This window comes from Argiope bruennichi, chromosome 5 (assembly GCF_947563725.1).
Source record: "Argiope bruennichi chromosome 5, qqArgBrue1.1, whole genome shotgun sequence".
Classification (NCBI taxonomy): Eukaryota; Metazoa; Arthropoda; class Arachnida; order Araneae; family Araneidae; genus Argiope; species Argiope bruennichi.
Window position 1 is genome coordinate 50,918,412 of NC_079155.1, and position 15,439 is coordinate 50,933,850.

At 25.8% G+C, this 15,439-nt stretch overlaps 1 protein-coding gene across 5 annotated transcripts in view; it reads left to right on the top strand.

Annotated features, from left to right (window-relative positions):
* The window catches only part of LOC129968720 (protein ELYS-like), a 55,994-nt gene that overhangs the window by 678 nt on the left and 39,877 nt on the right, over window positions 1-15,439 (top strand). For all 5 annotated transcript variants that reach the window (XM_056082900.1, XM_056082899.1, XM_056082898.1 and 2 more), the window contains exons 2-13: window positions 3,049-3,171; window positions 4,482-4,741; window positions 5,945-6,212; window positions 6,731-6,799; window positions 6,890-6,998; window positions 7,458-7,583; window positions 8,826-8,910; window positions 11,619-11,775; window positions 13,421-13,562; window positions 14,420-14,504; window positions 14,707-14,794; window positions 15,339-15,400. In XM_056082900.1, the coding sequence (XP_055938875.1) occupies window positions 3,057-3,171; window positions 4,482-4,741; window positions 5,945-6,212; window positions 6,731-6,799; window positions 6,890-6,998; window positions 7,458-7,583; window positions 8,826-8,910; window positions 11,619-11,775; window positions 13,421-13,562; window positions 14,420-14,504; window positions 14,707-14,794; window positions 15,339-15,400 (1,566 nt within the window). In that variant the 5' untranslated portion in view covers window positions 3,049-3,056. The remainder of the gene's footprint in view (window positions 1-3,048; window positions 3,172-4,481; window positions 4,742-5,944; window positions 6,213-6,730; window positions 6,800-6,889; window positions 6,999-7,457; window positions 7,584-8,825; window positions 8,911-11,618; window positions 11,776-13,420; window positions 13,563-14,419; window positions 14,505-14,706; window positions 14,795-15,338; window positions 15,401-15,439) is intronic.

Genomic DNA, 15,439 nt, shown 5'->3' on the forward strand with positions numbered 1-15,439 from the left:
TTGATTTTACATTTATATATAACTATATCAAAGTTATCTTTTTTTTTAAATATATTTCAGATATTTATTTATTGTACTATTTGTGAATATATATCTGTAGTTATGTATATACAACTATCAAAAATATTAGGATAATAGTTATACTAAGCATGTAATATCTCAGAAACATCTTAAAACTGAACTGGAAGAAACTAAAAAACTTCATATTAATTGTTAATTTGTGTTATATTAGTTTGATTTGAATATTTGTTATTTATAATGACATCAAACGTATTGTATTTAATTTTTTTACATACATATTTAATTTTTTTAATGCTTTTTAAAATATCCATGAAATACATCTTGTATCTTTAAAAGAGCAATTCTTGTATACATATGTACAAATTTATTTTGTGTATCAAAGGAATATCTCTAATTATTTGGATCAAATGTTATATTTAGATAAGGTTTTGCTCTTTAAGTTTATATATGGTTGTCTTTCCTGAAAAAATATGATTTTACACCTAAAAAGATCCTTACACCCTTTTTATAACTAACTGTTAGAATAAGTATATTCAACTTCGCGCTTCGAAATGTGGGTTGGGCAGTGTAATGGTAAAAACAACTTGAACGACGCATGTGTTGTGGGTCCTTGGTACAAGTTGAGCTTTTTGTTTCATCTTTTTTTTTTTTTGCTTATGTGTTTATATTTAATATTTTTATTTTTTAAATTTATATACTTAGATATCTTTCCTAAAAAAAGTGATTTTGCACACACCCACAAAAAAAAAAAGAAAAAGAAATTATAACTATTACTGTCTTTTTCTATCTGTTCTCATATTGACAATATCATATAGCACCATCCCAGACTCATTTCCACCATGGTAAAACTCAGTGCAAGTTCAAAAATACTAGTAATGATAGATAAACTGTAAAATGAATACTGTACTATAGCAGATTGTTTTGAATAACATGTTAAACTAAGTACATTCATGATTTTTTTTTTTTTTTTTATTTAAATGACAAGTTCATATGTAGGTAAGATTGAAAAATATTCATATGTAATCAGTACAAGATTCATATCTAAATATTTTTTCCAAAAAAATATGATTTTACAAAACAAAAAAACTGCTGAACGAAGTTCTGTCTTCCAGATATTATCTGTCTAATTATCTATGAACAGAATAACTCAAAAATGCTTTGAGCTAAATTAATAAAATTTGATATTCCAAATTTTTCAAAATTTGCAGATTTCTATTGAATTTTTTAAAAAACCCATTTAGAGGAAGCCTATTTATCTGGCTGTTCGAGTACATTTGATCTTGATTACTACAAAACACAAAGAGCTTGGTAGATAAAATTTAATATATAGATTTAGTATCTGAAATATGTATTCTTATCAAAGTTTGACCCAAATCTGACAAAATTGCTGACTGTCTGTCAGTTTATACTTTTCATGTATGTGTATGCAATAACTCGTAAACAAAATGAAATTCACTTAGTTATTGATTACAACTATGATCCCATGTCAAATTTAGGTTTCTATCGGTTAGCAAAAGGGCTTCTAAAATACATATTTGTGAAATAAACTGCGTAAAAATACTAGATACACTCAAAAGATTTTCATAACTATCATTCACCAATTCCATGTAAGGTATTCGAGACCTTACCGAAAGTCCACATTTTTATGCGGGGGGGGGGGGATAAAACTTGAAGTGTGTGTATGAAAGTTTCTGTGAGACCACTCCCTCTAACTTATTTGATAGTTTGGCAATGGTTCGTCGGAATTAACAAAATAATACAGACAAGTTTTCAAGAAAATTCCAGAGCAATAATTTCTAATATGTGGGAGACTCAATCATAGAGTAAAGACCATTGGCCAAATGATCACATTTTTTTTTATTTATTTAAATGAACAGTTCATGCATAGGTAAAATGGCAAATTATTCATATGTAATCAGTATTTGACTTGTATCATAATATTTTCTCTGTAAAAACACAATTTTACAAAAAAAAAAAAAAAAAAAAAAAAATGTCGATTGGAATTAGATTTTCCAGATGTTAACAATTTATTTAAAAAATAATTTATCTTTTCAGATTATTCAGTGAACTTATAATTTTTGAATTTATATTATTCTATAGTTTTTCTTTTTAGTATATTTGTATATTTATCATAGGCCAGTGATTAATTGTGAAAAATATCAGGTTAATCTATTGACTATATTTGCAATTGGCATGCTGATAATGCACAAGTATCAGATTTTGTTTTAATGCATAAAATTTCTGTGTTAATATGAATGGCTCATTTATTTATTTTTTTGTATGGAATTAACCAAATTTATTCATTAAAACATCTTGTGTATGCACATGTCTCGTGAAATAGTTTTACTATTTTCAGATTTGCTTGTAACAGATTAACTTCTTTATGCTTAAAGCTAGCTTAACACTTAATTAATGAAGAAATTAAAAAAAAAAAGTGTTGTAGTTTTAAAGCAAATTTAGCTATGCTTATATGGTTTGTAGCCTTTTAATCTCTTTAAAACTGTAGTTTATTTTTAATTACTGCAATGCTAGGTTTCATATGGGTTCCATCAGATTTTATATTGAAATACTGAAAGTTGAAATGTTTCAATTTTTACTGTGTGCGCTTACATACATGACTTCAGTTTGCGTTATCATGCACAAATGAAAAATTGAGTATGTAAGCAATAAAAACATTTAAAAATTGACTAAATGTATTATGTTATGAAGATTGATTAAAAATATTAATATAACAATATATGTTGAAATTATAAACTTTGTAGATATTTCCATGACTTGTAATATCAAAACATGTTAGGTTATATAGATTTTCTTTTTAATGATTTCAAAATTTATTTTCAAAAATTGTGGTTATATAGACATTGTATCTAAAATTGTAAATAAGTTTATAATAATAAATTGTTTGTGTTATATAAAGATATATTTAAAAACATATTAGCTTAATTTTTATGTAAAAATTATTTTTTAAGACATTGAAAATACAGTTTTAAATTTGACAGTGATTCTGAATATTATTCTCTCTATCAGATTTCAAAATGAGATGTGAAGTTGTACCCTCAGAATTTTCTAACCTTGTGCCATTTTCTTCCTCTTCATATTCTTCTTATTATCCAGAAAATTCAGAAAATGTTTTTGGATTTATCAGTAAAAGTAAGTTCAACTGAAGGTACTTTTTCTTAATATGTTTAGTCTCTCCAAATTTATTTATTTTCATTTTAAATTGAGCTATGTGACTTTCTGAAAATGTAGATTATGTAATTTATTTATTTATTTTGATAGGATTTCTCTTGTAAAAAAATATTTTGAAACATAGCATTTAATTATTTTTTTACAATATTTGTACTTTTGTACATTATTCATTAAAAAATTACAATTTATTTCATAATTATTCTGTGCATACAAAATTCATTGCATTATTAATAGTTCACTTGATGTAAGGGTCTTTATTTCAGCTTGCATTAGTTGTAAATTTGGAATCACTAAGTAGTGTCGAAAACTTTTTATTGTCCTTGTGATTTGTTTGTATAAAAAAAGAAAATTACTCAACTAATATGAAAAGACTTTAAAAAAAAAAACTCTATAACTTTTTATTTTAACTATTGTGAAAAGATATTTTATAATCTTATTAGGGAGGTTCTACTTCCCACGTTTTTGCTGTTGTACCTTTTCTAGTTTTTGATTTTTTTTTAATGTTCTGAAAGTATCATACTAATGTAAACCTCCATTAGGTGCAATACTGGTCTGGCAAGTTTGAGTTTAAAATACTTGACAAGCACAATAAAAAAAATCATAATTAGTAATATTAAAAATTCTTAGTTTTTAATTAATTTTTTAGAAGTAATTACTTCTTATTTAGAGGATTTTAAGGGGGGGGGGAGTTAAAGTCATTGTAAGAAAATATTTTTTTTTTCTGAAAATATAAGAAAATTAGCAAAATTTTCAATTGTCAACTTTGTTGACTTAAATTCTCAAATTACAAATCAAATGATTTTGAAAGTAGTAAAATAGTCGATTGAATATAAAATTTGAGTGTTGAAAGTTGTAAATAATAGAAGTTTTTTTAAAAAAAACTGATAAAATGTTATATAATGTAACAAATATAAAACAAGACATAAAAAAGAATGAGATTCCCTCAAAGGCAGTTAGTTTACATTCTTCCATCTCATATTGAGAATTAACATCATCCTTCCCTTGAAAATCTTGATTGCTGAAAGGTTATCACTTTTCAACAAACTTCATATTTTGATAAAATAACTTGAAGTATTGGTTGGAGAATTTCTTGCTCATTCTAACAGAAACTTGAGGAGCCAGCTGTAAAACTAATATAATTTTTAAATTTTATTATCCCCAAGTATTTTTTTTTTACTCATATTTATATATATATATATAAGTAGATATTTTGCATTTCAAAAATACTGTGTTGTTTGCTTTTGTTATTTGTTGCTTTTTGTTTATTTCAGATGGCTTATGGTTATACCAGATTCATGGTACAGTTATTGATATTTACTGTATAGAGAGTGGAAAATGGTGCGGGGGCCACTGTTTTGCAAAATCACTAAAAAACCCATTTGCTAAAATAACTGCTGCAGTTGAATTCACATCATCTCATCTTTCTTATCCATGTCTTTTGTTGGCAGTAAATCAAGATGATGAAAGCTTATTATGCTTATTTGATGTTGATTCTTGCAAAGTTGTTCGAGCTATACTTATGCCAGGAAGGGTAAGAAATATTTCTTTTAGAAGAAAATAAAGATGCTATAATGTTATGTAATTATATATATATATATATATATATATATATATATATATATTTATATATATCATGCATATTATTAATAATTTATCTATATTCTGTGTTTATTTTGTCTTCCAGTATTTTTGGATATTCAATGATTAATTAGTTGTAACTAGCAGTGACTATTTTTTATGATTAATGAAATATTTTTGTTATTATTTAAATCATCTTAATTATTCTGTATGCTGCAATTATTGAGCTGCTTTTGTAGATTATGTTATTGATCTTAAATAAAAAAAATAAAAATAAAAGTTGCAACAATATCTTGGGTGAAACTACAAGTATCTTTCTTTATATATATGTAACATTATTTTATGTGAAGTGAAGACAGTGAAGAGACTTTATCTTTTTAAATTCTTTTTAATCCATTGGAAAAGCATAATTATTTACAAGCAAAGACGCAGACATTGCACGTCCGCCACAGCGTGTCACAAAGCAGAAGTGAAGAAGAAGGGACGAAATAAATTATCCCTCGCCTTATATAACCTTAGATTTTGATAGGGAAAATATTTCTTCATAGTGCTAATATATTAATAAGATTCTGATAGGGATTTCTGACGCATGTCAATCACATGTAAGCTAAACACAGGGATCTTTTAAGAATGAATGTGCTTACTTGGACATTTTTACCCCTTGACGCCGAGCGTGTGAAAGAATCGCGTTTGGCCAATTCAGCAGTTTTATAAAGCTTCTCTTGAATTAATTAAGTAGAGAAAGTGGAATTGGATCACGAAATAAGAGAATATTTTTAGAATGAAGTTACTATGGGTTGAATTAAGATAAAACCTTGGAAATTAATTAAGTTGAAATTAAAGTTTAAAATATCATTACATACATATATATATATACTTGCCATTTTAAAAAAATCAAGCATTTGGTAAATTTATTGTAAAAATTTATTTAATTGTTTATTGTAAAATTTATTTCAAAATATTTAATTAAGTACTGTTGGTACTTGTTAGTACTCTCTCTGTTAGTTGGTACTCTCTACTGTTATTTATATTAACCAGTAAAGCAGTAAGATAAATTCTTGGGTAGAAAAATGTGGCTTTAAGATTAAATTAATTTTTGAAACTAATTAAATTATAAATAAATCAATTATATCTATAATGAAAACTATATTTCCAGGTAACTGCCTTGGATGTTGTCAGTGGAAATGGTGGAGTTTGTATAGAGACACACAATTTAAGTCGTCGATTGCGTTACATGTTTGGAGTTGTTGCTATTGGTATGCTTCATGGTCATGTCTTTTTCTTAGACTTATGCTTGGATGAGAATTTCAATTCTAGTGAAAGGTTGCCTAGCATAACAGCTGTGGTAAGGCAACAGGATTTTTCTGCTGAAAAGAGAGAAGCATTTATTGCCAGAAAACAGCATGTTTTGCTTCATTTAAATGGTATGTTACATTATTTGCTCTATAGGGATATTATTCACATATATTGTTTATATATTATTCCACTTTTTTTTTCTTCTTTTTTTTTATTTCCATTGGCTAATTTTCTCTCTACTGGAATGCAAACACATTTATAAAAATTCTCACTATTCCTTTTTTGCCATCAATTAATATTCCTAACTTTTATTTCATTCATAATGTGTATTAAAACACTTTAATCAAATTTTTTATTCAAATATAGAATTTTCATAATATTTTTAGATTTGATTCCATATTTAATTTTATATTTTGACTTTTGTAAGAATACAAATGTTGTTAAGTCAAATACTGAAACAAAATTATATGTGCTTTTATCATAAATTGTGAAATAGAATTACTTCAGTTTATTTTGTTCTGAAATTGTTCAATTGTTTTGCTGTTGATTATGTTCTTGTCTAGTATTTGTGTTGTATCTCCAAACTTGTTTGTTGCTTGTTTGTTTTTTACATTTTTATGAACATTATCATTAATTTTCATTGCAGTTGAAAGTAGCCGTGGAAGTAGTTTTGAATTTAAAAGTCGTAGCAGTACCTTAGGAAAATTCCCTAATGGTATAGTTTTTTTCCCATCAAAAAATTCATTTGAAATAAATCATTTTAATTAGTATTGTCTTCAATAAATTTTTTGTACTGATTTTACAGGAGATGTTTATATGACATCATTGAAATATATTCCAAGCCTCACTACTTTAGCAGTAGGATTCAATTTTGGTGGAATTCAGTTGTGGGAATTACATCATTTAACTCTACAGTATGTTGACTTTCTATCATTCTCATTCTAATGTTCTGAATACAGCCTTAAATTTTTCATGAACTATTCAAAAATTAAGCTAACTGAATTAAGAACTGCAGAAATTATTTCAAAGAAAGCAGAACTGATATGTATAACAGAAAAAAAGAATGATAAACATAATACCAAAATGTCTTTTATTGAACAGTATTGATCTATTGATGATGATATTAATGAACATTCTTCAGAAGTATATTATTAGAGAAACATAGTCTTAAATCAATATGCTTCTTTATATAGCATATTTGCTTGACATAATTTCATGCTTAATGACTACTGAAAATCATATACTAGATAATTTATTCAAATTTTTAATCTTTGTTCAAATGTTTCTATAATTCGTTCAGGATTTTGTTTCTAAATATGTGTTCTCTAATTCTGTTTTAAAGTTATTAATGCCACATTTTATTTTTGCTCTAGATTTACCATAGCTAATGATCATGAACAAGCTATCATTAACTTTGCATTTCAAGAACCTGAAAATGATCCTCGAAACTTCTGTTACCTTTGGGTTTTTAAAGGTCATTCCATAGCAGAAGAAGAGCTGTGAGTTCATATATTTTATATTTATGCCAAGTTATAAAATTGTTGCAAGCAAATTGTTAAGTTAAACATGGTACATATGTTATATATAAGCATGTGTCAATTTAAAATTAAAAAGTATTCATTTATTTATCTTATTTTCCTTTAAAAAAAATTTTTTTTTTAAAGATTCATGTAAATGTTATGTATGATGATTTTACAAAGCATATCAAAGCTTTTATATGATTAAGTTACATGCTAGTGAACATTGTTAGTTATTTAATACAATCATTAATTATTATTGTAACCTTTTGTGATCTTCATAAGTTATCTATAATATTGAGGTATTATTTCATTTTATAATAAACTTGAAGTGAATTTAATTATTGAGTTTTATGACAAACCTTAAGAGTTTGAGGTCACACATATGTAAGATGAGAGAGATAAGATGCAGCAAATATAAAAATGCTTTATCAAAATATATTTCTGGCTATAAACTAAATATAACAAAATGAGCAAAACATTTGATGCCTTATTCTTTTATATGTATAATTTTACTGTTTATTCAAGTATGCCTAAAATTGTGCATTTTTCTTTCTCACCATATTTTTCCAACTATAAAGAAATAACTTTTCTAAAATCTATTATTACATTTTTATTATATTCCTTTCTGTTATTATTACTGTTTTGTTACATCACCATATGATTTTTTTTAAAAATTTAGCTGTTTATTTCCAAATATTAACATTTCTTTCTCGCTCTCTCTCTCTCTCTTTCATATATATATATATATATATATTGTCTTAGTTAATTGAATTATGAATAATGGATAATGTCGCGGCATATTCAAAAGTAATTGATTTTGCTAAAGATGTACTGTAAAAATAATGTATAATTTGTCAATTTAATTATATTTATTTCAGTAATATGAGAGACTTATACATACAATAATATTTTTAACTTTTCTATGAAATTCTAAAGAATTTCATTATATTGAATGATGCTACTTAAGTATCCATATGAAGTTATTATTACACTTTTGTGTAATTATAACTTCATGTGGATACTTCATTGCCTCATTTTAAAATTGTTTTATTTAGTAAACAATTTATTTTATTATATCGTGAATGTTTCATACAAAAATCTGCAAAAAGACTTTTCTACTTGTGTTATATGATTTCATAATTATTTTCATTATATTTTTTTGTTGGTTTTTGAGAAATATTTTTTAAAGGTATTTTAAATTTAATGTTTATTATTTAATAGGCCAACTACAATTTCAGTTGCTACATTATATTCTCTGACTTACTTCAAACGAGAATTTGTTGAATCTTTTGGAGCTTTATATACAGTAAGTTTTCTTTATTTTATTACTTATTTTCTCTATGCCATGTTGGAAATTATGTATTTAATTGTATATATAGCATTTATTCTTAATAAATTATGCCTTTTCTGATTATCAAGTTGAAATAACATGTTCCTAGTGAGATAATATTTAATGCTCATAATATCCTTTCAATTTAGAAATATGAAAAATATTTTGATGTACAATTTTTTTGTTAGTACCATTTTTTTTTTTAAAGGAAGGATTATTATTTTAAAGTGAAGTTATTCTGATTTTTAAACCTTGATTTTTATTAATCGATTTGCCTCTTTATTATATATTTTTAATAAGCAGTTTTAAATTGCATCATATATGAATATTATAATTCAGTATAAAATTATACAAAACCTTATTCTGTGCATACTTTATGTGAAATTTCAAATTTTATATTAAAACTAAGTTGAATTTCTACATATTTCTTAAGTTTATGAGCTATCTTTTTATAATATATTGTGATCACTTTTTTAAATAAATTCCATCATTTATATCTATTATATTACAGTTTTGTAATATAAATATCTTATCCTTCAATGAATATATCCTTAATTATCTTATTTTTGCTCTTTAAACTGTGACTAGCTAATAATTACTTCCAAAAAGAATTTTCTTTGGAATGGCTAGATAAATTTATTATAGATTAGTTGTATCCATCTACACTTTGCTGTAGCTCAGTTTGGTTGTATGGAAAAGAAAAGAAAAAAGTGCACATTTTTAATATGTTTAATTTCATAGTGCTTGTGAATATACAATACTTTTTGTTGCCTCATTGTCTATGCAAATATAGAAATACTCTTGTTTATCGATTGAAGAAAATGCAACTTATAATTGTGCACATGAGAAGCAATCCGTGTCTAGATTTAAACTATACGATTCTAAAACTTGGCCCGTGTCTTTGTTGATGGTGATTGAATGCTCTAATCAAAACAGGAAGTATAGTCTCGTAAATTAAAATAATAGTCCAATAAATCCATTGAAAATCCATCTTCACCTTTGAAAGGTCCTAACAAGATTGTTACTGCTGCAATGTTGCTCATTATTATTATTATTATTATTATTACTACGGCAAACTGATATTGTGAAGCTTTGGCTGTTGATATTTTCTAACATGATGATTGATATGCCAATTTTCAATTGCAGTAAGAGTGATGACATCTCTGGTAGATCAAATGATATTCAAAAATTTTGTTGGATAATCAACCACTTCATCTTGTTCCACAACAATGTTGATGGACTTGTTTGTGACTGCACCAATTTTAATGTTAGAGTGAATAATATTGTTCATAAACGTTTTTGGCCTCGGCTGCAGGAATATTTCATTCACTCAGCCAATTCTGATTCTTATAACTGCTTTGAATGCATGAAAATATGTTTTAAACCAATTCTTCTTTTGATATCGCTAAATTGCAGAAAATATGAACAATTGCAAACAATGCACAAATTTTATTTGGATATGACATGTTGCTACTGACATGGTACTCTCTCTTGGGTCATTCTCCAATAAATTCAGAGCTTGTCATGCACTGCAGTAAAATGGCATATGTAAGGCCCATTGGCAATTCTTGACTTCTGAAAAGACATTGGACTGGTTTATTTATAAACAGTGTTGAATGACACAAGCCTTAATTTTGGTTGGGATGCACAGTGTACGGCCTGCCTTTCATAGCTTTAAATATGTCAGATTGCTACATAACAAAATTACGAAACATTGAAAACGGGAAAAATATGAGTTAATAAACAAATAAAAAATACTGACAAAATATTTCAGCTCAAATGCAGGCCAGTTAATACATTTCAATTTCACCTCAATGGGTTTTTCCCCCCTCCAATCGGTTGCACTCCAGAGACGCTTGAACATTATATTTAAATTCAGATGAAAAATCAATTGACACAGCTTAGTTCCACTTCCAATTGCAGTGACAAGAAAAACTGTTAAAGCACAAAATGAAAAACAATAAAAAAATAAACTATATTCTTAAAATAAGCACTATGATAAATGATGTAGTTAAGTTTTAATGCAATATCTCATGAAATAATTAAATCAAAACAAAAATAAGTAATAATATATGAAAATGCAATTTAACAATGCAATTGAAAGCATTAAAATTTAATCATGATATTGGAAATCATAAGCGAATTGTAAATTGGAAACATAAAAATGGAATTGTAAATTATTTACTATAGTACATATATTGCTTTTATGTCCAACAGATGGCATTGTTTTTTTAAAGCACTTTTTTTACTTTTATGAGCTGTGGCATCTATATAATAAGAACATAAAAGCATGCGTATATTCGTATATAATATTGTGGCAAAATTTTCAATGTGATAATTGAATTTAAGATTTTGGACAAACAAACATTACATTTTTATTTATATAGATTTCTTTCATTTATCTCTTTATGTTTTAAACGTAAAAGCTATATATTAAGCTTATACAATCAGATTACAGTCTTCAACGTAAGATTCTATTTGTTATTATATTAATTTTACTCAAAGGAAAGCAATAGTTTTTTTAAAGTTTTATTTTTCTTATTAGAAATTAAAGTTAATTACATTACAATTTTGTATACATATGTACTTAATTTTTTATGCATCCATATTTTCATGTAATAGAATGGTCTCTAGATATAAAAATATTTTTAATTCTTTTTTTTTTTTTTTTTTTTTTTTTGTAGGAATTGCAGACTTGTAATAGAAGATTTGAACTTCCTCTGATAAGTGATCTTTATAGTTCCCCAAACAGTGGTACCATTGGGAGTCGTTTGATGTCATGTCAAATCATAAATCAAAAAGACTTGCATCATGCTTTAGATGTTGCTTCTGCAAATGAAAGTATGTTTAAATTGTTCTTAAATTATTTGAATATGAACTTCAATATTGAAATTGTAAAGATAAATATTAATAATAATAAATTTTACCTTCTTCACGCATACATAGACACATTCATGATCACATACTTCTTTCCAGTTACAAAATGTTAAAGCAGGTATTGTCAGAAAAGTATTTTTATTATTTATCAATCAATATAATTTCTAAATATTAATAATACAATGTAAATATTGTTTAATCCATGTACAATGAACTGCATTGTGAACTTCAGAGATAAAAAGCCAAATTCAAGTTTTTCTTTTTTTAAACTGTTATTTGATAAAATACAGATGTCTTTTACCATTATTCTCTGGAGAAATCTTGAAATCATGCTTTTCTTTCTTATCTCATCACATCTAAAACTCATTTTTATTTTATCAAATCTTTAAAACAGATTATATTTGTATGATATTATTCTATTTTTAACACTTTAATACAAAATAAATATAGCTTATAAGCAACTTGAATTATCTGAAATGTTTTGGTTGTATGATTTTTAAATATGTCATATATAAAGTAGGGGTTAAAAGTGTTGTTTGAATTGAAGTATTATATATTTTTAATTTGCAATTATTCTTTTGAAAGACTTTTTTTTTAATTAGATGTCTGTGTACTAAAAAGTCAAAAAGTCTTCATGAATAATCGTATTTTGTGTGATTTATTATATCCTTTATGTTTTCTGAACAAGTAGATTCCGGATAGGAATCCAATCCCTCCCTCTTCTGTCCACCCCGTATAGTTATTCACAATCATTCTATACCATGCTTGTAGTACAGTGGCATTCCACACCTATTTAATTCCAACCTCCATGGTGAATTCTGTAATAAAGTACACAAAAGGCTCCCTCTCTCTACCCACATCCTCAGAGAATGCTATCCAAATACCATAAAGTATTTCCTTTGAGCCTTATATGAGAGATATTTAAAGGTGATTTAGCAATTAATTCATTTAAACTGAGAGAATAGCAGACTTCCAGTCTGCATCATGCCAATTCTGATTGGTTTTTCGCATTCATGGTTAATTTGGGAGTGCTGCTTTTTCATGGGTGTAATATGGAGCGACTATGAATGTCTAGCTTTAAATTTATTTACTAAAATAAGGTAAATGTTCTGCTGCTATTGACAAATGAATTTAATGGCAATTATTACTTAGTTAAAAAAAATTGATAAAATACTAAAAATAATCTGCACAAATAAAGAGTTTTAAAAAAATGGGTTATTTATTTATTATTCCATATTAAGTTCCTATTTTTAATGAATATAAAGATTAAAAATAAATAAGACCAAATAATTTTTTAAACCATAAAAAGAAGGCCTTTTCTGAACTGTAAGAAAGATACAAAATATTTTAATCAGAAAAGATATAATTAATCAAGTAATTAATTAATACTATCAAGAAATCAAGATATTACAATCAGAAGTATGTAATATTTCTTCTAATGTTATTTTATATTTTCTATGATGTATTCATTCAAAATCTGAAATATAATGATGTTAAAATTACTTTACAAAAAAAATCGAGTAATGCATTTTTTTATTGGTTATATGAACCTAAATATTAATTTATTTTTAAATTATTTTTGTTGTAGTTAAGGATTTTTGATTTACAGGTGACTCTGTTTCTGAAGATATGAGCTTGTGTTTCTTGTCCTGGGAAGTTTGGCCAAATACACAGCATTTACCACTTTCATACCACCTCGCTGTGTTCGATTTGAATCAGTGGTATCAAGCACATATGCCTGCTATTTTCAGGTAGTTTTCTGCAAATATATTGTTTTAAATTAGAAAATTCTATAGTGCTCTCTGTCAAGCAATCTTGCAATATGTATTAAACAGGCCTGTAACAGAACCTTTTCTTCATCACTAGCGGATTGCAAATCAGAATACTAGTTCTACCACCATTTTTTTTTCAATGCCAGTGCTCTTATGCATGCTTAAAACAAACGTTAGCCTGGTTTAAATATCTTTTCACTTGTGTGTTCTGAAATGGTGTCATCAGTCAATTCTTGTGTCGTAATAATTTAGAATTACAAGACCTATCTCAAAATATGATATAGCTTCAAAAAAATTAAATCTTACCAAAATTGATTTTAATATGAATTTTACAAACAATCACAGCAGTAAACTGCAATTATGTAATTATTCTCATTTGATAATAATAATAATAATAAAACGTTACAAATCTTTGGGGAAGACTTGTAATGGTTTATGTAATGATAAAATATGTATCACTATGTCAATGGAGTAGTGAGTATATGTGATAAGTCTTGCCTTCCTTCCCTTTATCTTACCTCCTCTCATTGGTTCCATTTTTCTTGAAAATAATTATTAATGGTTATTAATTACTTTTTAGATTATGTATGAATTTTATATGAAAGGAAACAAAATTTTCTAGAAATTGGGGAATGTCCTGGAATTTTATTTCATAAACAAGATTTAAAAGATTTTAGACTATTATTAAATCAGCATATTTTTGAAATTTGAAACTTTAAAGGTTCATTTAAAAATTATTTATGCTTTTTTTTTAAATCTTTCATCTTTTAAAGTGCTGTGATAATGCTATTTCTTTTTTCCATTCACATCTTTTTAACTTTTGTTTATTACTTCAGGTGCCATTCAAATGAACTTAGTCCATACTTAGGTATATTCTCGATGAAAGAAACTATGAAGTGTCTTAATAATGAAGAAATTTTGGTAAGTTGTCTGAAGAAAATGAGTAATCTATAAAACATTTTTTTTTTTTTCATGCCTAACCTCTTGTAAGTTGCAAGACTGTTTAAAAGATTCATCTGGATTTTATAATGCTCATATTATTGATGCATTTTTTTAAGTTTATTTTTATTTATTTGTATAAGTGCTTCGGAAACATAAATACTAAACTATCCTACTCTTTCAGAGCTTATATGCTATACCTCAAAGCATCAAGAAATTTAAATCTCTTTTAGTATCTGAAGAGTTCTTCTATCCGTCATCCCTAAGTTTTCGTAAGTATAGCATTATGTGTTTATCAGACAATATAAATTAAAGAGTTGTAAAGTAAAAATCTCTTATGTGTTCATTTTTTTTTATAATTCTTTGTGTGTGTGTGTGTGTGTACATATCTGTACATTTTGTTTTTAACAACAAATATTTACTTTAAAACTTAGATGCATATACTTTTTTTTTTAATGGAGATATAATTTCAAGTAACTGTATATTTTGCTATATCTGAGCAAAATGATAAAGTTTGTTTAGACAGAAAGGTAGTTATCAGCAATATTTTCATTAAATTTTATTTTTAAGATAATAATTCAGAATATGTATAGTTATTTCTAATTCCTGTTTCAAAGTTCCAAAAATATATTTTTCAGTTGAATAAAATTTTAGCAAAAAATAAGAAATACCTAAACATTTTTTAGTAAAATTTGATTTTCGAATTGATTCTGCTATTGACATATTATTTAAGCAACATTTTTTAGTTATTTTTTTTTAAAACTAGAATGCTTGGTATACAGCTTATTATATTGTTATTTTTTTATGATATTTCAGAACAAATAAGTTTCTCAGAAAATGGTGTGTGCAAAACCACTTATTTTGGATTTCAGAAGCATGTAAGTCTTAACTTTATGACATTTTATTATTTGTTTAAA